The 22,439-nt window shown below is 39.3% G+C and overlaps 1 protein-coding gene and 1 pseudogene across 1 annotated transcript; both read left to right on the top strand.

Annotated features, from left to right (window-relative positions):
* Positions 1–1,935: 1,935 nt before the first annotated feature.
* Positions 1,936–4,588, top strand: LOC113449565 (mitochondrial dynamics protein MID49-like; annotated as a pseudogene).
* Positions 4,589–6,306: 1,718 nt separating this feature from the next.
* LOC148124244 (angiogenin-2-like) lies at positions 6,307–8,963 on the top strand. Its single transcript, XM_087915212.1, has 2 exons — positions 6,307–6,416; positions 8,334–8,963. The coding sequence occupies exon 2, from the start codon at positions 8,356–8,358 to the stop codon at positions 8,785–8,787; it is 432 nt and encodes a 143-aa protein (XP_087771338.1). The 5' UTR covers positions 6,307–6,416; positions 8,334–8,355; the 3' UTR covers positions 8,788–8,963.
* The last annotated feature ends 13,476 nt before the right edge of the window (positions 8,964–22,439 follow it).

Consider the following 22,439-nt stretch of genomic DNA (forward strand, 5'->3'; position numbering starts at 1 on the left):
TGGTTGCTCTACTCTGCACTTTTATCAGAACAAGTTATTATTGTTGACTGTACAGGTAGTCCTTGACTTACAACAATACATTTAGTGATTGTTTGAAGTTTTAGTGGCATTGAAAAAAATTACTTATGACAGTTTTTCACACTTAGGACCATTGCGTTATTCCCAGGGTCACGAGATAAAAATTCAAATGCTTGGCTACTAACTCACATTTATGACGGTTGCAGTGTCTCAGGGTCATGTGATCGTCTTTTGTGACCTTCTGACAAGCAAAGCCAATGGGGAAGCCACTTAACAACTATGTTACTGACTTAATAAACTGCATGATTCATTAACAAATGTGGCAAGAAAGGTTGTAAAATAGGACAAGCTCACTTAACAAATGTCTCATTTAGCAACTTTTGAGCTCAGTTGTGGTTGTAAGTCAAGGACTACCTGTAATAACTCTGGAATGGAAGAGGGAAGACCAGTAAACAGATAGCAGGAAGGAGAAGGGAAAAAAGGAAGAAGAGCTGTTTTAGAACAACGGTTCTAAAATAAGAATGAAATCCAATTTCTAGATTCTCCCATTTTGTTGTTTTTGTTGTTAGTTGCAAAGTTATGTCCCACTTTTAGCCATGGCATAATTCTCTCTAAGGTCCATGGATTTTCTCGATAAACTCGATTTAACTCAACAAAATTGAGTTATCTAATTGAATCCGATTCTATTAGACTGTACTTGGCCAAAAAGTTGTTGCAGGGGCACAACTCCACCTAATTCTATTTTTATGGCTACCTAAAATCAAATATACTTGAATATCCGAGGCTGAACATAAAATATCGAATCATTTTTTTCTAGGAGCAAACTAAAATTGGATTTTTTTTATTTCTCTACAATAAGCAATGTCCTATTTGGGGATGTGGAAAATGTGGTTCAACTTTGTTTAGTGTGATATATTGGAGAAGTTACTAATGTTTGTTTAGGGAATCGTGGGAAAATGCTTACCTCCTATTGACTCTTTAACAAATTAATCTATTTCTTGGTCAAACTTGTCCTATTTCAAAGGATTATCTTGAAGGGATATGGGGAGGGGAGGGGAGGAGAGGAAACTATGATTCCATAGCTTGTTTGAAGATAGAAAAGAGGAGGAGCAGAGAGAGGGATGGAAGGAGGAAGGAAGGAAGAATAGATTATGTTAAACAACAGATAGCAATGTCACTTAGACTTATATACTGCCCCACAGGAAGGGCAGTCGAGATGTTTAGTATCTCTTAATATTGCATGTTGGCTTCTACATTTCAGGTAGTCTCTACTGTTAAAAATATATTGGAAATATCCACCACCACCACCACGTTTACAAGTGTGAATTTTCTTAATGAACAGTACCTCCTAGTGGTAATGAAACCCACCTACACTTCTTTATATTTCAAGCGTTTTCATTGCAAGGCTGATACAATCCTATCTTCCACACAAGAGCCCATCAGATTCCTGGAATATAAAAGCAAGATAAATGCACTTCCAAAAGCTTAACAATAAACCAGCATGAGACAATGGAAAAATAAGGAGCATTAAGAAATACAGCTAATAAGTTCAATAGAATTATCAGAAAATATTGGCATTGTATAGCACCAAAATGCCTCAGTGGAAGAATTTAAAAATGATATTTTTTTTTTACTTAATGTAGGTGCCCAGGATGAATATGAATGCTACTACTGAAGTGGACCTTTATGAAGGGATCCCCTGCTTTGTATGTCTAAATGCTTGGAAATGGTCTCCAACTGGGTCTCGGGCTGAGGCCCTTGTGCGCTTCGCTGCGGGCAGTTGAAGGTCAGAGCACGGTGGAAGGCCTGAAGGCTTCCAATAATGCCTTGTTGAATCTTCCTGCCTTCTCTTGGTTGCGCCCATAAAGACTTTCCCCTGGCACTAGCCAAGTTGGCACTGGCTTCTGAAAACAGACAATGGCAACCTATGCTGGCAAGCAGAGCAAGAGGCAGGACAAGAGCAGCCTGGGCAGCCTGGTGGACCTGGTGCTGGCCAATGCCCGGGTGTTCCTGGGGGTCAGCAGTGCAGCTCTGTTGGCCCTGGCAATGCTGGTGGTCAAGAGGTTCATTGACCGGCCCACCAGCCCGTTGGGCAATGACGACAACATAAAAGCTGAGCAGAAGTCCCTGGAAGAGAGCTGGCAAGAGCTAAGCTTCATCAAGGGGGTGTCCAAAGCATGAAGGCAAGATCTCAAGGAGCCCCTGCTGTCCCCTGTCACAGCTGCACCTGCACAAGATGCTAAAGATCTTGCTCTGCCCTTGGGGGTCTTTTTGGAGCAGTCCAAGTCCCTACCCTCCCTCACCCTTCAGGAGAAACTTTTCTCATTCTACAGGGATCACATCTATGTCTCCAAAATGGAAAATGCTGTTGGGAAGCAGCTGGCTGAAGACATCCAAGTGGAGCTGCAGACCTTCCTGAAAAACAAATCTTTGGACCTGCCCTTTGGGAACATCTCCCTGAGTGGCTACCTTTGTGATGACCTTGTTGGCCAAAACCAACTGAAGGTGGTCTTCCACCTTCCCTTGGTCCTAGAAGACCATCTTTGGCTCTTTATCCATGGGGAAGAGACACTCATGAATAGCTCATGGTATGGGATGGTCAAATGGAGTGGCCTGGAGTATTTCTCAAGGGGGAGTAGCCCTTGGGACAACTTCATTTTCAGCGGGTACTTTTGTCTACAAACCAGTTTTAACCTTCCCAATATATATTTTTCCTATTTAAACAAGATGCAGAAAGTACTTTTGTAAACTTTTCCTTCCTTCCTTCCTTCCTTCCTTCCTTCCTTCCTTCCTTCCTTCCTTCCTTCCTTCCTTCCTTCCTTCCTTCCTTCCTCAAAACAATTAATCAGAGGCATGACCTGCCTCCAGAATTTGTGGGTGCTCGATCATTTAAAGAGATTGGACAATTTGTCTGAAATAATACAGTATTACAGGAGGTTGGGCCAAGAGATCTACAAAATCATTTCCAATTTTGTTGTTCTGTTATTCTGTCTCACTCCTCAACTTCTAAAATTCATAATGAGAAATCAAGGAAGCAAGGTCTGGATACTTCATAAGATCTTACACAAGAACAAATAAAGAACCATTTCTTTTAATGTTTTTGGCAATTTAACTAAAGGTTAACTTCATGAAAAGGTGCTTCTCTAAAGATAGGGGAACCTGGTGTCTGTTAATCTGCAGAAAAGAAAGAAATGGAAGTTATAGTGTGGTCAAAGATAAGTTGAATCTAAGCATATAAAATGGCAAGGACGGGAGAGATTGCTGACTTTCTGTATTAAAAACAACAACTGGTCCTTGATATTGTTAGGTTTAACCTGGTTTTATTCATTTTTCATATCAGTTGAGGGCAGTTTATGACACACTCTTTATTTGTTTGCTTATTGACTGTACATTAATACTGCCCTAAACAGGAGTCCTTTGGACTATGTACAATCAATTACAATGTATTATAAACATGTAATGTTAAAAAAGAAGTACACAAGGAGTGGAAAAAAACAGGATAAATTATTTTTGAAAGCCTGCACAGGAAAGAATATAACATATAATAAATAAAACAAACAGAAATGACACAGGCATGACAATAAGTCACAATAATACAAACAAATCTTTCAAGTTCTAAAACATAGTCTTCAAAGCATAGGTAATCTACACTGAAAGGAATATAATGCAAATTATGGGTATCACCCTCGGTTTTCCCACCTATAATAAGAGAATCGTTATCTTCCCCTCCTCTTCCTCCTCCTCCTCTTCCTCCTCCTTCCTCCAGGAACTTCTCACAGTAAAATCAGATTTCAAACTGTTTCTTTTTTTTTTCTGGATCCCCATTAGTGTTCCATATTCATTCTCCCAGAAATATTTGGAAAATGAATCAAAGATAAAGAGTTCTGGTTGAAATATTGGGATATGTCATTTTTTAGGAAGCCGTTGAAGCTAGATAGAAGAAGGATGATTAAATTTCATCCATTAAATTTCTCACACACACACACCCCCAAAAATGCACCAGGCCTCCTAGCACCCTTGAGTGTAATTCCAAACACTTTTATGAGATTTTGTAATGTAATTCTTTCCCTCTTTGTTTCAAGCAGCCTCTTTCCTCATATTCCCTTTCTGCTCATTCTAAGCTTCTGGTATGTTTCATACAACATTCTTTCTTTCCATTCCTGCAGTCATTCAGTGGGAAACAAAAGTAAAATGTGGGCACTTCACGGCAACCAGAAAAGTTGTATCAATACAACACGATATTGGAAATATCTGCCCCAATTAATGGTATTTAGGAATGGCCTTGCAAGGCTGGGCAACAAGAGACAGCCAAGGGAATAGTCAGATAAGTGTCAGATTAGCCCGCAGCAGGAATGTGGGTCATGGAAAAGGCTCAGAAGAAACCTTCCTTAGTTTCTTGGACTGTAAAGAGGATGAGAAGAAAAAAGTTCTTTCAGACCTGCAAGATGCTGTAGCTTTACAATAAAGTAGAATTAGATTATCTGGTAATGATTCCTTTCTGGTCTACCTATTCAGGCTGATACTCAAACTTCGAGACTATCATGCTTCAACCTTTTACAGATGGCGGTGACACTTGGCAACAACCGCTTGCGAGGGAGCTAGATAGCTAGACAGCTAGCTAGATAGTGGATGGATGGATGATAAAATAGACAAGAGATAGTGATAGATAGATAATAAATGATAGATTTTGTATGTATGTATGTATGTATGTATGTATGTATGTATGTATGTATGTATGTATGTATGTTATTCAGCTTTGTTCGGGTATTTTCCCACGCCATTATAGTTGTGCTTTTAAAGTTGTAGCAACGTTTCGGCAGAATCTCATCTGCCATCATCAGGTTTCTGTATTGTGTTTGTCTGTGAGTCAGTCTTTCACAGCCATTTCAGTTTTAAATTTGGGGCTACTCTACTGCTGTGCCGGAATGGATTTTTTCTACATCCTGATTGGTTGGGAGTCTTGGTCTGTGTTTATTGGTCTTGGAATTTGCAGTGTTCTGCTTGATTGGTGTTTCTAATATCTTCTGACTATTTTGTAGCTTTTTCTGTCTTGATTGGCTGGCAACATTGTGTTCCTGTATTGGAGGCTTTTAATGCGGCTTGGCTCCAAGTAAATGGATGGCTATCATTTATTAGGAAGCTAGGTTTCATCTGGGTGCCTGGTTGGAGTGTGTTTGAGCTGGAGGTATCAGGGGGGATCTGTTTGTGCCCAGGTGTTTGCCTGGATAGTGGTGTGGAGATTTTTTTGTTTGGGAGTGCAGGCTTCCAAATAATTGACAGTCTGGTAGAATCATCTCTTCTATTCATGCTTTCAGGTCTTTTTTCAATCTCTATGGCTTCTCTGATAATTCTGTGGTGGGGGTTTTCTATAGTGGCTAGGGTTTTGGTGCCATTGAAGTCGATGCTATGATCTGTTGCTTTCATGTGCTGGACTAGTGAGGAAGTGTGTTCCAGCTTTTTTACTGCATTTTTGTGTTCATCCAGGCAGGTACTTATTCTTCTATTGGTCTGTCCAATGTATGTGGCCGGGCATGATGCACAGGGGACTTCATATATGCCTTGGTTTTCCAGGTCAATTTTATCTTTGGGGTTTCTTAGGATGACTGCTATTTTTCTGTCTGTTTTGAAGGCAGTCTTGATGTGATGCCTGTCTGTTCATCTTCTAGGTCTCCATTATGTCTCAGTGTGTTTTTGTGATTTTGCCAGTGATTTACTTTTGTGGAAGCCATTGGCTGTCAGTACTTTAGTCAGGTTGCATAGTTCAGAGGAGGGTGCATAGTCCAGAGGAGCACCATACAATACCTAGCTAAACACTTAGCAAAGCAGCCCTATCTCTAGCTACCATCTATCATTTATCATCTATCTCAGTCTATTTTATCATCCATCCATCCATCTCTCCAGGTAGCTATCGAGCTGTCTATCTATCTACCTACCTATCCAGATATTGATCTGTATCTCCCTCCCTTCCTCCATCCCTTTGTCCATCTGTCCATCCATCCATCCATCCATCCATCCATCCATCTATCTATCATCTATCTATCATCTATATATCTAGCTAGCTAGCTAGCTAGAGGTTTCAACATCTGTGTGATGCCTTTGTAGCCTTCCCAGATCTTTCCTCATATTAAGTCTGCCTCTTTCAGCCCACTGCATAATTTCTTCACTGTGGCTTTGGAACCACAGAGCTCTTAGGAAATTTTCTGTTGAAACGTAACCACACCAATTTCACCAGATATATGAATACCATATTTAGTAGACAGTTGCCCCTTCTTCCTCTTTAATCCCACCTGTGCCCCATTGGAGCTTTATATATTGATCCTGAAGGCACCTTGAAGGACAGACAGTATTTCTGGAATAGAATAGGAAGTCCTTATCATTCAAGACTATACTGAGGCTGGGTAAGTTGGAGGTGTCTTTATCTTTGAAATACTCCCCTATAATTGTTTGTTTATTGTTTGAGGAAACTGAAATTAAATTAATTACAAAAATATAAATTAAGCTTTTACAAAAGTTGATTCTTGTTTCTTAGTTTCAGGAAGCCATGTGGTGCAGTGATAAAGATGCTGGATAAATATCTTCAGCCACTGAAATTCATTCAGCTAATTTGGGCCACACATTCTCTCTTGTTCCAAATAACCTCACAAAGACATCATTGAGAGAAAAAAATAGGAGGAGGAAGTGCTAGACAGGCCATCTTGGCACTAGTACAATAGATGGAACGTAAATCTAATGAATGAATAAAAAGAAATAGGGCACAGCTAGAGAAAAACAATCTATATCTATATCATTTATAGATATAGATATTTATAGATACCTATATGTCTGTCTATCTGTCTGTCTGTCTGTCTCTCTCTCTCTCTCTCTCATCTCTCAACTCTTATCTCTATCTTCAACTAACACTCTCTATATCTATCTCTATTTCTCTATATTTAGCTATCTATACCATGCATATCTATTACTATATATCTATATCTACATCTATTATCTACATCTATCTCTCTGTGTGTCTCTGTCTGTCTATCTCTTTCTCTCTCTCCCTATCTCTATATCTAATCTATATCTATATATAAAAAGCATCATGGTATCCACACCAAGAAAGGTAAAAGAAGGATAGCAAGAAAGCAAGAAAGGATGAACAAAAGTAGTGGTTTCCAACAGGAAGTACTGAAATGATATTTATGACACTGAGCACAGAAATAAAGAGTAAGTAACAAACGAATCAAAATTAAAGTGTTCTCTGAATGAATAAAGATTGGAAAAATGGGATATCTGAGCAATAGTTTTAGTTTATAACATCTTATTTATATACGAGGGCTATCCACAAAATAGATTACGTTTTCGTCTGTAGCAAGAAGGGACAGAGCTAACGTAGCCATCTTTGGTCTGTGCATCAACCGCTCAGTCTGCATCTAGTCGTGCTAGTGGGAGGTTTGTATCATTGCCCGTTATTTCACAGCAAACATTTAAAATGTGTGCTGCAATTGAAAATCCCTCGAGTTGTGAGGTGCGATCAGTGATAAGATTTTTGTTGGCAAAAAACCATAAACCGATTGAAATTTTTTGGCAACTCTGTGAAGTGTATGGGGACAACATCATCACTGAAGGTGGAGTGCGCCAATGTTGCATTAAGTTTAAAAATGGCCGAACTACAGCACTCGAGAAGTCCTGAATGCTTTCAAGTGGGAGATTTTTCGTCATCTGCCCTACAGCCCCGATCTTGCACCAAACGACTACCACTTGTTTCTGAGGATGAAGACCTGGCTTGGAACACAGCACTTTGATGCCTGAGATTTGAGCCAGTCAGTCACGCCCACCCGCAGTTCCGCATCGTCATCAAAGTGCTGTGTTCCAAGCCAGGTCTTCTTCCTCGAAAACAAGTGGTAGTCGCTTGGTGCAAGATCAGGGCTGTAGGGCGGATGAGGATTGTGGGAATTAGTTGTTTAACAGAGTGATGGCATGGGGGGAAAACTGGTCTTGTGTCTAGTTTTGCCCCATTTTACAACATTTTGAAAAAATGAATCACTGCAGTTGTTAAATTAGTAACTTGGTTATTAAGTGAATCTGGCATCCCCTTGCTTGTCAGAAATTGCAAAATGTGATCAAATGACCCTGGGACATATCAACCACAATAAATGTGAACCAGTTGCCAAGCATCTGAATTTTGAATGCATGACCATGGGAATACTGCAAAACTTTTTTTCAGTGCCATTGTAACTTTGAACAGTCACTAAATGAACTGTTGTAAGTCAAGGACTATTTTAGTGCCTCTGATAGTCCACCAAAACATTGATCTCTCTTCTCTCCTTTTTTTTCAGGTGTCCCTTTTGAGTCATCAACATGAGAATGCCTTTTAAAGGATATGAATTGGTCCTTTTCTTTGTTCTAGCTGTGGTGCTGTTACCAGGTGCCTATGCTCCTGATTATCCGACCTTCTTGAGACAGCATTATGATAATCCAAAGAGCAACGTTGGGAACCGCTACTGTGACACCATGATGCAAAGACGGGGGATGACCAGGCCAGTCTGCAAGGACAAAAATTCCTTCATTCATGGCACTAAGAAAAACATCAATAAAGTGTGTGGTTCCGGAGGTGTACCTTATGGTAATGGGCTTCGGCGTAGCCGTAACCGATTTTCGGTCACTACTTGCAAGCACAGAGGGGGCTCCAACCGTCCACCTTGCAGATACAGTGAAAACACTTCATCAAGATTGATTGTTGTGCGTTGTGCAGGTGGAAGACCTGTGCACTTTGATGAGAGCCAGATTTGAAGCAGCTGACTCAAGGGCTCAGCTTATTAGGACAGCCCCTTGCTTTCCCACTGAATAAGGAAACCCCTAGTTAATCCTTATGGTTTTCTGCAGATTTGCAGTTATTGTTTTCTTCTTCTGCATTTGTTGAATAGCCTTGCAATTTTCTTAGACTAAAAGAAAATTAAAAAAATCAAGCACAACCAAATGCACCATTTAAGCTTGCAATATATACCCCAATGCTGTGTGATTCAAGGAAATTCAAATAAATAAATGTTGCATAAGATTTTATTGTGTGCAGTTTTATTTCATAAATATTGCTTTAATTGAGGAAATGAAGGGATTCCATGAGAATTACATGTATGAACTGATCTCTCACCTCACCTGTACAAAATAGAACAGAATAACAGAGTTGGAAGAACCTTGTCGATCATCTAGTCCAACCCCCCACCCAAGGAGGAGAACCAACACTATTTCTGACGGATGAAAGTTTAATCTCTTCTTGAATGCTTCCAGTAATGAAGCTCCCACAACTTCTGAAGGAAAGCTGTTCCATTGGTTGATTGTTCTCACTGTCAGAAAATGTCTCCTTATTTCCAGGTTGAACCTCTCCTTGGCCAGTTTCTATCTATTATTCCGTGTTTGGCTTCAGGTGCTTTGGAAAATAGCTTGACCCCTTCCTCTTTGTGGCAGCCCCTCAAATATTGGAAGACTGTTATGTCTCCCCTGGTCCTTCTCTTCACTAGACTAGTCATGCCCAGTTCTTGCAACCAGTCTTCATATGTTTTAGCCTCCAGGCCCCTAATCATTTTTGTTGTTCTTATCTGCACTTTTTCTAGAGTCTCAACATCTTTTTAATAGTGTGGTGACCAAAACTGGATGAAGTATTCTAAGTATGGTCTTACTAAGGCTTTAAAGAGTGGTATTAGTACCTCACATGATCCTTCTCTATGCATTTAACTACACACAGAGTTGCTAACTAAACAGCATCAATTTCCTAAAAATGTTTCACATGCAAGTATTTGCCCACCAGGTATTATGAATGAATGCTGTAACTACTGTTAACTAAAGCAGTAATAATATGAAATTTAAAGCCAGAAAAAAGATCCATAGTTGTTTTTTTTTCCAAAAAACTTTTGTTCCTCAAATTAAGTGTAAAAGTTTGACTTTGAAATTTGATCAAAGTGCAGCACAATTTAATCTACAAGTTGAAATCTAAATCCTAGAGTTTATTTATTTATTTATTTATTTGTGTTTGTCAAGCATGTATGAGAAAACAAGCATAAGTATGAGCATAACATATAAACATAAGTATAAACTGGTATAAGCATGTTTAAATGGGAACAGTAAAACTATATATATATATGTTTTCGTAGATTTTCATGGGTACAGGTATGCAGGTCTTGACGTGTTCGGGTCTTTTTCCATGTAAGATTTGGCAATGTTTTGATGAGGTCCCACTCACCATCTTCAGGCTGGTGCTTTCGGCTTCGTGCTTGTGTGAGCAAAGCGTGATCGGAGCTGCCATCTCCTTAAATATACTGGAGGGGAGGTTGGCTGTGTTGTCATTTCTTGATTGGTTGATGGAGTTGAACTCAGGAGGTTACACCACAAAACCTCAGGATGTTGCAACACAGCCAACGACCTAGGAGTTTACAGCACAAGACCCAGGATGTCACAACAATAGAACTCAGAAGGTCATCACACAGCCCATGACCCAGGTCATTACAACTCAGGAGATTACAGCACAAGACCCAGGATGTCAAAACAATTGAACTCAGAAGATCATCACACAGCCCATTACCCAGGTCGTTACAACACAGGAGGCTGATAGACACACAGCCAATACTTCAGCCACACATGTTCTCATGAAAAAGCCAGCCAATCTGCAAACATCAATTCCATCAACCAATCAAAAAATGACAACACAGCCAACCTCCCCACCAGTATATCTAGGGAGATGGCAACTCCGATCATGCTTTGCTCGCACAAGCACAAAGCTGAAAGCATCAGCCTGAAGATGGCAAGTGAGACCTCATCAAAACATTGCCAAAATACTTTCAATCTTACACGGGAAAAGACCCAAACACGCCAAGACCTGCCTGTGTGTGTGTGTGTGTGTGTGTGTGTGTGTGTGTGTGTGTATTTATGTATGTATGGTATTCAACTTTGTTCGGGTATTTTCCCACGTCATTATAGTTGTGCTTTTAAAGTTGTAGCAACGTTTCAGCAGAATCTCATCTGTCATCATCAGGTTTCTGTGTTGTGTTCGTCTGTGAGTCAGACTTTTACAGTTGTTTCAGTTTTAAATTTGAGGCTAGTCTACTGCTATGCCAGAATGGTTTTTTCTTTTATCCTGATTGGTTGGGAGTCTTGGTCTGTGTTTATTGGTCTTGGAGTTTGCTGTGTTCTGCTTGATTGGTGTTTCTAATATCTTCTGTCTGTTTTGTGGCTTTTTTTGTGTGTCTTGATTGGCTGGCAACATTGTGTTCCTGTATTGGAGGCTTTTAGTGTAGCTTGGCTCCGAGTAAATGGACGGCTATCATTTGTTAGGAAGCTAGGTTTCATTTGGGTGCCTGGTTGGGGTGTGTTTGAGCTGGAGGTATCAGGGGGGATCTGTTTGTGCCCAGGTGTTTGCCTGGCTAGTGGTGTGGAGATTTTTTTTGTTTGGGAGTGCAGGCTTCCAAATAATTGACAAGCTGGTGGAATCATCTCTTCTATACATGCTTTCAGGTCTTTTATCAATCTCTATGGCTTCTCTGATAATTCTGTGGTGGGGGTTTTCTATAGTGGCTAGGGTTTTGGTGCCATTGAAGTCGATGCTATGATCTGTTGCTTTCATGTGCTGGACTAGTGAGGAAGTGTGTTCCAGCTTTTTTACTGCATTTTTGTGTTCATCCAGGCAGGTACTTATTCTTCTATTGGTCTGTCCAATGTGTGTGGCCGGGCATGATGCACAGGGGACTTCATATATGCCTTGGTTTTCCAGGTCAATTTTATCTTTGGGGTTTCTTAGGATGACTGCTATTTTTCTGTCTGTTTTGAAGGCAGTCTTGATGTGATGCCTGTGTAGTATCTTGCTGATTTTGTCTGTAGTACCTCTTATGTAGGGCAGAACAGCTGTTCCATAAGTCTGTTCATCTTCATAACTTGACTCACAGGTGAACACAATACAGAAGCCTGATGATGGCAGATGAGATTCTGCTGAAACGTTGCTACAACTTTAAAAGCACAAGTATAATGACTTGGGAAAATACCCGAAAAAAGCTGAATACCATACATGTAAGTACCCAAGAAAAATTTGAGAAAACACACACACACATACACAAACACACATGCACGTGCGCACATACACATATACATAATACATAATACGGTTGTATTTAAGTTGGCGGTGCCCAACTAGGAAGGTGAAGCTCTCGCTTCTGGAGCACTATTTCCCTATAAAGCCACCACCTGCACCAGAAATCACTTTTAAAGCTGCTGTTTTCACTAGTAACCATGAGTAAACCTGATCCCAAAAAACAAGCCCAAAAACGCTAGATTCTGAAGCCGTGGAGCCCAAATAATGCTAGCAGAGCTCCTGCTAATTGATCCGGAGCCCTCCTCTCCTTCCCCAGAGAAGTGAAGCTCTTTCCATCAAGCCCTATTAACCACACTGATGGAGCTCTTGAACTGGAACACTTGGAGCCTGAGGAGTGCAAACAACATACCTTCATTTAAATCCCTCACACAGCTGATAGAAATATCTTCCACGCCAGACAATGCGTTTCCATTAATACCCCCCACACAGTTTCCCTAGAGCCACATCGGACAGCTGGCAGGGAGAAACAAGGAGGGAGGAAAAAGCCCTGAGGCTCTTAGGAGCCAAAAGTTACCCTGGACAGCAGAGGAATGCTTCGGTTGTTGAGAGGAGAGGACAGTCTCCTTGACTGACCCAAAGAAAACCCCTCCATCCGAACTAAAAAGAGAATTGCCAGCATAGCTAAATCAAAACCAGTAAGTCAGCTGAGACAGAAGTGAAAAAGAAAGGAAAGATCTTGTAACAGCGTGCTTAGTCTTGGTTAGAATCACTCAAATTTCTGCAGTGGAATTTTCCTTGGAAAGTGGGACTCAAAGGAGGAAAATAACTGTGATTAACGATCTGGAGTGACTGTCAGATTTAGTTAAAAAAAAGGTATTGCAACTAGGAGTAACTTTAAAAGTAAAGGACAGATTGGATTAGTTAACCCAAATTTCTGGACTGTATTTTTAGTACTACTCAACTTGAAGAACTTTAGAAAACTATTGCAAAACAATCTTATTCAGAGACATATTGATTGTAGTTAAAGTGTTTTAATTCAGCGAGTTTTGCTCTCTTTCAAAAAACCCAGCGTGCTTTGAACATCCTGTTACAGCCTTTTGTTTACAGAGCAATAACAGCAGCAATCAGAGCAATAAATTCCTCTTACCCAGTCTATCACAGCTGCTAGAAAAACAAACAACCCTTTCCTTAAAGACTCTCAATACTACTTCATTACTTTAATCAAACACCCATTAATTCATTACCTCAAAACTTACAACTTTTCTACCTATCACCTACATCAATGATTAGATAATCAATTTCTATAAAATATTTTATTAATGGTTTAATTGATTTATTGTATTAATTGATTAGTGTGATTAGAGTGTTTAGTGCAAAGAGTGTGATTACTGACTAGTTTAAAAGATCAAGATTCATGTAATTTAATTGATTAGTAAAATCAGTGATTTAGTAAATTTAATTGAACAGTGTGACTAATGATTAGTGTAATTAATTGATTAGGTTGATTGTTGCTTAGGAAATTATCTGACTAGAGAGATTACTGCAATTGATTGATTGGTGTGATATTGGCTATATTGATTACCCAAAATTGTTCCATTAATTAATTCAATCAATCAACGTACTATCTTAACAAACCTACCATGCCAAGAAAAAAAATCCAATGCCAAACCACAACCTAAAAAGAAATTAATCCCAACAATGAATCACAAGACTCTGCACATGCCTTAAATGCTACAAAACTCTAAAGGATAATGAAAACTCCATCAAATGTTCTCTGTGTAACAAATACGCTCATCATGACTGCTTGGGATTACCCAAGCAAATGATTCAATACCTAGAATCATCCAATGAGTTTCCATATCTCTGCAAATCATGCAGACCCAAACTGGATCTGTTGGAAAGAGTTGATACCATTGAAACACGATTAACATCCCTTGACACCATAGTAGCATCCCTGGACGCCTTGAAAGAAAGATTATCCAACCTTGAAAAAAAAGACACAACGCAAAAACCTGAACATCCAATAGCTACAAACCACATCTCTACTCAACAACCACAACCCAATCCACAACCCAATCCACAAAAACATAACCCAGACAAATATTGATATCCCAATCCTCATCAGAGAAGCTGTTGAGCGTGAACGGAAACATCCAAACGCCATCTTATTTGGTCTAGAGGGCATCAGTGATAATGATGACATCACAACTGTCTGAAACATCATCAGTGATTATCAAGCATCAACCATCTCCCGGATGAAATATGACATTTCCCGCATTGGCGAGAGCTCAAAAACAGAGGCGGCTCTTTGACCCCACGTTTCTGCAGGGTCATTTGCAAAAATGAATCAAGCAAACGCAAATTCATTTACACTATAAATTCACTCGCCAAAACCAACACCAACCATAAGAACCTCTGTTGTCGCCCTGACCTAACCATACAGCAACGTGCCCGCTCCCGTGTACTCCGCACTGAACTCAAAAAATGTCTAGACAATGGAGAGAAGGACCTGTACATTGACTACCATGCTGACTGTATCAAAGTAAGTCACACATTCCGCAACTCAGCTTTAACCTTCAACCACAACCCTACCTCAACCAATCCACCATCACCCAAGACTAGGCACGCACGCCCTAACTACCTCAATTCCAACTACTGCTGGCCTTAAATGCAAGCTACTCAATGCAAGAAGTCTCACGAATAAAATACCTGAATTTTTCCTCCTACTAAATATGGCTAAATTAGACATTATATTTGTCTGTGAAACATGGCTCAATGCATCTCTCCCGACTCCATTACCACAGTAAGAGACTATCATGTTTACCGATCAGATCATGAAATTGTAGAGGAGGTGGTGTTGCTATCTTCTATAAAAAGTCCTTACATCTAAAAAATATCCAAGTTACCCAGGAGCTTACTCTTCCTGAGACCATCATCTCAAAACTATCCTTAAATATCACAATTGATTCTTACTATGTTACAGAGCACCTGATTATGACATCAACATATGTAAACAAGCTAAATACACTACTAACATGGGCAGCATCACTGCCCATACCCTTTATCTTTCTTGGTGATTTCAATCTGCCTCATATTGACTGGACCCTAAATGAATGTACAACTGAAACCATACACGCAACCTTTTACAATGCTGTTACAAATCTGGGACTGGAACAACTAGTAACCAACAACACTAGACTAAACAACTGCCTCTGATCTCATCTTCTGCAATAGTTTGAATTTAATTTACGGAATACAAACTAAAGAACCCTTTTTCCAGCAGTGACCACAATATGATTGACTTTTGTCTCAACATACGTCCACACAAAAACCACCACAATGATGTAATCCCCAATTATAATTTCAAAAAGGCAACTATGATCTTATAGACAACGATCTCTCATCCCTTGATTGGCAATCTCTATTTGCTGGATGCAATACTGTTGAAGACCATTACAACATATTTTTACTTGAAGTCAAAAGAGTCATCAAACCATATGTACCAACAACAACTCCCAAAACAAAACAAAAAAACAGATTGCCCATAACAATAAGGAAACTTCAATCCAAAAAGAATCACTCTGGCGGAAAAACAAATCTGGTCATGTTGCCAATTTCAAAAGCCCGATACAAAATTTATGCCACCAGATAAAGACCGAATGCACCAATTATCACATTAAACAAGAGGAAAACCTTCTAAGCACCAATTCCACCAGTGCTTTTTACAATTTTGTAAACAACAAACTAAAAGATTCAAGGTCTATCCCACCCCTGATAGGACCTAATGGTAAAGACTGCAACAACGACACCATTAAAGCCAACATCTTTAACACATTTTTGGCTCAGTATTTGTAAACAGCAATGGATCATGCCCACTATTTCCCTAGCCAAGCCACAGATACCTGCACCATGATCACAGGTGAACTACAATACAAAGCCTGATGATGGCTGAGATTCTGCTGAAACGTTGCTTCATAAAAGCACACTTGGGTAAGAATACCCATGTAAGTACCCCAAGAAAAATTTGAGAAAACACACACACATACACAAACACACATGCACGTGCGCGCATACACATATACATAATACATAATACGGTTGTATTTGAGTTGGCGGTGCCCAACTAGGAAGGTGAAAGCTCTGGCTTCTGGAGCACTATTTCCTATAAAGCCACCACCTGCACCAGAAATCACTTTTAAAGCTGCTGTTTTCCTGCTAGTAACCATGAGTAAACCTGATCCCAAAAAACAAGCCCTAAAAACGCTAGATTCTGAAGCCGTGGAGCCCAAATAATGCTAGCAGAGCTCCTGCTAATTGATCCAGGAGCCCTCCTCTCCTTCCCCAGAGAAGTGAAGCTCTTTCCATCCAAGCCCTATTAACCACACTGATGGAGCTCTTGAACTGGAACACTTGGAGCCTGAGGAGTGCAAACAACATACCTTCATTTAAATCCCTCACACAGCTGATAGAAATATCTTCCACGCCAGACAATGCGTTTCCATTAATACCCCCACACAGTTTCCCTAGAGCCACATCGGACAGCTGGCAGGGGAGAAACAAGGAGGAGGAAAAGCCCTAGAGGCTCTTAGGAGCCAAAAGTTACTCCTGGACAGCAGAGGAATGCTTCGGTTGTTGAGAGGAGAGGACAGTCTCCTTGACTGACCCAAAGAAAACCTCCATCCGAACTAAAAAGAGAATTGCCAGCATAGCTAAATCAAAACCAGTAAGTCAGCTGAGACAGAAGTGAAAAAGAAAGGAAAGATCTTGTAACAGCGTGCTTAGTCTTGGTTAGAATCACTCAAATTTCTGCAGTGGAATTTTCCTTGGAAAGTGGGACTCAAAGGAGGAAAATAACTGTGATTAACGATCTGGAGTGACTGTCAGATTTAGTTAAAAAAAGGTATTGCAACTAGGAGTAACTTTAAAAGTAAAGGACAGATTGGATTAGTTAACCCAAATTTCTGGACTGTATTTTTAGTACTACTCAACTTGAAGAACTTTAGAAAACTATTGCAAAACAATCTTATTCAGAGACATATTGATTGTAGTTAAAGTGTTTTAATTCAGCGAGTTTTGCTCTCTTTCAAAAAACCCAGCGTGCTTTGAACATCCTGTTACAGCCTTTTGTTTACAGAGCAATAACAGCAGCAATCAGAGCAATAAATTCCTCTTACCCAGTCTATCACAGCTGCTAGAAAAACAAACAACCCTTTCCTTAAAGACTCTCAATACTACTTCATTACTTTAATCAAACACCCATTAATTCATTACCTCAAAACTTACAACTTTTCTACCTATCACCTACATCAATGATTAGATAATCAATTTCTATAAAATATTTTATTAATGGTTTAATTGATTTATTGTATTAATTGATTAGTGTGATTAGAGTGTTTAGTGCAAAGAGTGTGATTACTGACTAGTTTAAAAGATCAAGATTCATGTAATTTAATTGATTAGTAAAATCAGTGATTTAGTAAATTTAATTGAACAGTGTGACTAATGATTAGTGTAATTAATTGATTAGGTTGATTGTTGCTTAGGAAATTATCTGACTAGAGAGATTACTGCAATTGATTGATTGGTGTGATATTGGCTATATTGATTACCCAAAATTGTTCCATTAATTAATTCAATCAATCAACGTACTATCTTAACAAACCTACCATGCCAAGAAAAAAATCCAATGCCAAACCACAACCTAAAAAGAAATTAATCCCCAACAATGAATCACAAGACTCCTGCACATGCCTTAAATGCTACAAAACTCTAAAGGATAATGAAAACTCCATCAAATGTTCTCTGTGTAACAAATACGCTCATCATGACTGCTTGGGATTACCCAAGCAAATGATTCAATACCTAGAATCATCCAATGAGTTTCCATATCTCTGCAAATCATGCAGACCCAAACTGGATCTGTTGGAAAGAGTTGATACCATTGAAACACGATTAACATCCCTTGACACCATAGTAGCATCCCTGGACGCCTTGAAAGAAAGATTATCCAACCTTGAAAAAAAAAGACACAACGCAAAAAACCTGAACATCCAATAGCTACAAACCACATCTCTACTCAACAACCACAACCCAATCCACAACCCAATCCACAAAAAAACATAACCCAGACAAATATTGATATCCCAATCCTCATCAGAGAAGCTGTTGAGCGTGAACGGAAACATCCAAACGCCATCTTATTTGGTCTAGAGGGCATCAGTGATAATGATGACATCACAACTGTCTGAAACATCATCAGTGATTATCAAGCATCAACCATCTCCCCGGATGAAATACTTGACATTTCCCGCATTGGTTTAGAGCTCAAAAACAGAGACGGCTCTTTGACCCCACGTTTCTGCAGGGTCATTTGCAAAAATGAATCAAGCAAACGCAAATTCATTTACACTATAAATTCACTCGCCAAAACCAACACCAACCATAAGAACCTCTGTTGTCGCCTGACCTAACCATACAGCAACGTGCCCGCTCCCGTGTACTCCGCACTGAACTCAAAAATGTCTAGACAATGGAGAGAAGGACCTGTACATTGACTACCATGCTGACTGTATCAAAAGTAAGTCACACATTCCGCAACTCAGCTTTAACCTTCAACCACAACCCTACCTCAACCAATCCACCATCACCCAAGACTAGGCACGCACGCCCCTAACTACCTCAATTCCAACTACTGCTGGCCTTAAATGCAAGCTACTCAATGCAAGAAGTCTCACGAATAAAATACCTGAATTTTTCCTCCTACTAAATATGGCTAAATTCGACATTATATTTGTCTGTGAAACATGGCTCAATGCATCTCTCCCCGACTCCATTACCACAGTAAGAGACTATCATGTTTACCGATCAGATCATGAAATTCGTAGAGGAGGTGGTGTTGCTATCTTCTATAAAAAGTCCTTACATCTAAAAAATATCCAAGTTACCCAGGAGCTTACTCTTCCTGAGACCATCATCTGTGAACTATCCTTAAATATCACAATTCGATTCTTACTATGTTACAGAGCACCTGATTATGACATCGAACATGTAAACAAGCTAAATACACTACTAACATGGGCAGCATCCTGCCCATACCCTTTTATCTTTCTTGGTGATTTCAATCTGCCTCATATTGACTGGACCCTAAATGAATGTACAACTGAAACCATACACGCAACCTTTTACAATGCTGTTACAAATCTGGGACTGGAACAACTAGTAACCAACAACACTAGACTAAACAACTGCCTCGATCTCATCTTCTGCAATAGTTTGAATTTAATTTACGGAATACAAACTAAAGAACCCTTTTCCAGCAGTGACCACAATATGATTGACTTTTGTCTCAACATACGTCCACACAAAAACCACCACAATGATGTAATCCCCAATTATAATTTCAAAAAAGGCAACTATGATCTTATAGACAACGATCTCTCATCCCTTGATTGGCAATCTCTATTTGCTGGATGCAATACTGTTGAAGACCATTACAACATATTTTTACTTGAAGTCAAAAGAGTCATCAAACCATATGTACCAACAACAACTCCCAAAACAAAACAAAAAAACAGATTGCCCATAACAATAAGGAAACTTCAATCCAAAAAGAGATCACTCTGGCGGAAAAACAAATCTGGTCATGTTGCCAATTTCAAAAGCCGATACAAAAATTTATGCCACCAGATAAAGACCGAATGCACCAATTATCACATTAAACAAGAGGAAAACCTTCTAAGCACCAATTCCACCAGTGCTTTTTACAATTTTGTAAACAACAAACTAAAAGATTCAAGGTCTATCCCACCCCTGATAGGACCTAATGGTAAAGACTGCAACAACGACACCATTAAAGCCAACATCTTTAACACATTTTTTGGCTCAGTATTTGTAAACAGCAATGGATCATGCCCAGTATTTCCTAGCCAAACCACAGATAACTACAATGATCTAATACATATCGATTTTACAGAAGACAATGTTGAAAAAGCACTTTGCAATCTAAAACCATCTCTATCTATTGGACCGGATGGAATATGTGCCTATTTCTTAAAAAAGCTATCCACTGCCATAGCCAAACCTCTAAGCATAATCTTTGAAAAATCTTTCAGGACCAGTTCCTTGCCTAACCTATGGTCACAAGCCACAGTCATCCCCATCTTCAAAAAGGGAGACCCTTGCCTAGTTGAAAATTACAGACCAATCTCCTTATGTCACCTGTAAAGTCATGGAATCAATTATTAACCAATCCATCATCCTCCACTTAGAGACAAACAACCTACTCTCCAATAAACAATTTGGTTTCAGAAAAAAACTATCCTGTAATCTGCAACTCTTACACTGCAAAACATATGGACTACACAACTTGATCAGGGCAAAACAATAGATGCAATCTACATAGACTTCTGTAAAGCCTTTGATTCAGTGGTACATGACAAACTACTACTAAAAATAAAATCCTATGGTATCTCTGGACAACTGCATAACTGGATAGAAGCATTCCTGTCAAACAGACAACAAATGGTCAAAATTGGGAGCGTCCTATCAAATTCTGTACCTGTCAATAGTGGTGTCCCCCAAGGCAGTGTTCTAGGACCAACTCTCTTCATACTCTACATAAATGACCTCTGTGATCATATTAAGAGCAACTGCGTTCTCTTCGCTGATGATGTAAAGCTGTTCAATACCACAGACAATACTGCTACCCTTCAAAAAGATCTTGACTGTGTATCAGAATGGTCAAACAAATGGCAACTTCAAATCTCAACAAATAAATGCTCTGTCTTACATATTGGCAAAAAAATCCGAAAATAAAATACAAGCTGAATAGTCAAGATCTTGTTGATGATCCAAGCTCTTTAAAGGACCTTGGAATACTCACCTCTAATGATCTAAGTGCTAGAGCCCACTGCAACTACATAGCCAAAAAGGCATTAAGAGTTGTTAATCTTACGTAGCTTTTTCTCTGGTAATATCACACTACTAACTAGAGCATACAAAACATTTGCTAGACCAATACTCGAATACAGCTCATCAGTCTGGAACCCACATTACATATCTGATATTAGCATAATTGAGAAAGTCCAGAAATATTTCACAAGAAGAGATCTCCACTCCTCTACTCGTTGTAGAATACCTTATGCCACCAGACTTTAAATTCTAGAACTAGAAAACCTTGAATTACGCCGTCTTTGGTCTGATTTAAGCATGGTATATAAAATCATACATTGCAATGTCCTACCTGTCAATGAATACTTCAGCTTCAACCATAACAACACAAGAGCACACAACAGATACAAACTCAAGGTTAACCGCACCAAGCTTGATTGCAGGAAATACGACTTCAGCAACAGAGTGATCAATGTCTGGAATACTCTACCCGACTCTGTAGTTTCTTCCCCAAAGCCCAAAAACTTTAACCTTAGACTGTCTACTATTGACCTCACCCCTTTCCTAAGAGGTCTCTAGGGGGCGTGCATAAGCGCACCAACGTGCCTACCGTCCCTGTCCTATTGTTTCTTTTATTTTTCTTATATGTACCCATTTCATGTATTCATAACTATGTATACATTTATACTTATTATCTTGTAAACAATTGACAAATCAAATCAAATAAAATAAAAAAATAAATATATACACACATATACATACACATAAATAGGTTTAAGTATGACCATGTATATATACATAATAAATGAGTATGAATAAATGGGAACAGTAGGATAGGGGTAGTAGGATGCTGGTGTGGACGCTGGTAAGAGGCCCTTACAGACCTCTTAGGAATGGAGTGAGGTCCATGGTAGACAGTTCAAGGTTTAAGTTTTGGAGTTTGAGGATGTAACAACAGAGTCAGGTTGTTTGTTCCAGGCGTTAACCACTCTGTTGCTTAAGTCATATATTTTCTGCAATTGAGTTTGGAGCGGTTTACTTTGAGTTTGTATCTATTGTTTGCCCATATGTTATTGTGGGCATAATCCTTAAACAGCTGGAGCATCACTTGAACACCACTAGCATTGACAAATTCACCATCAATCAATTGCAAAAGGCAGCTTTACCTACAATATCTTACATCCTGCAACAATACTTTTAAACATCATCAAATATCCAGATCTGCCTATTCCAAATCTGGTTTGAACATTTGGCTGTCTGTGCAATGAACAATAATAACCCATGAAAGAATTATCTAGGAGCTCTGACTGGAAAGATTGATAAAGATTTTTTTAAAAAAATAAATAAATAAAAGTAACCACAGAAAAATTCTGGAGACATGTTGAATGTAAAGCAAAAAACAAAAAGTCCCATTCAGAATTAATAAGTGACATGGCAGACATAATGGCCATTGCCCCTATAACTGTTATCGCAATCATGT

The sequence above is a fragment of the Pseudonaja textilis genome, chromosome Z (genome assembly GCF_049901715.1).
Source record: "Pseudonaja textilis isolate UNSWEBS1 chromosome Z, rPseTex1.2, whole genome shotgun sequence".
Lineage (NCBI taxonomy): Eukaryota > Metazoa > Chordata > Lepidosauria > Squamata > Elapidae > Pseudonaja > Pseudonaja textilis.

Coding starts and splice junctions, on each gene's coding strand:
- LOC148124244 (XM_087915212.1), top strand. CDS start 8,356: ATGAGAATGCCTTTTAAAGGATATGAATTGGTCCTTTTCTTTGTTCTA.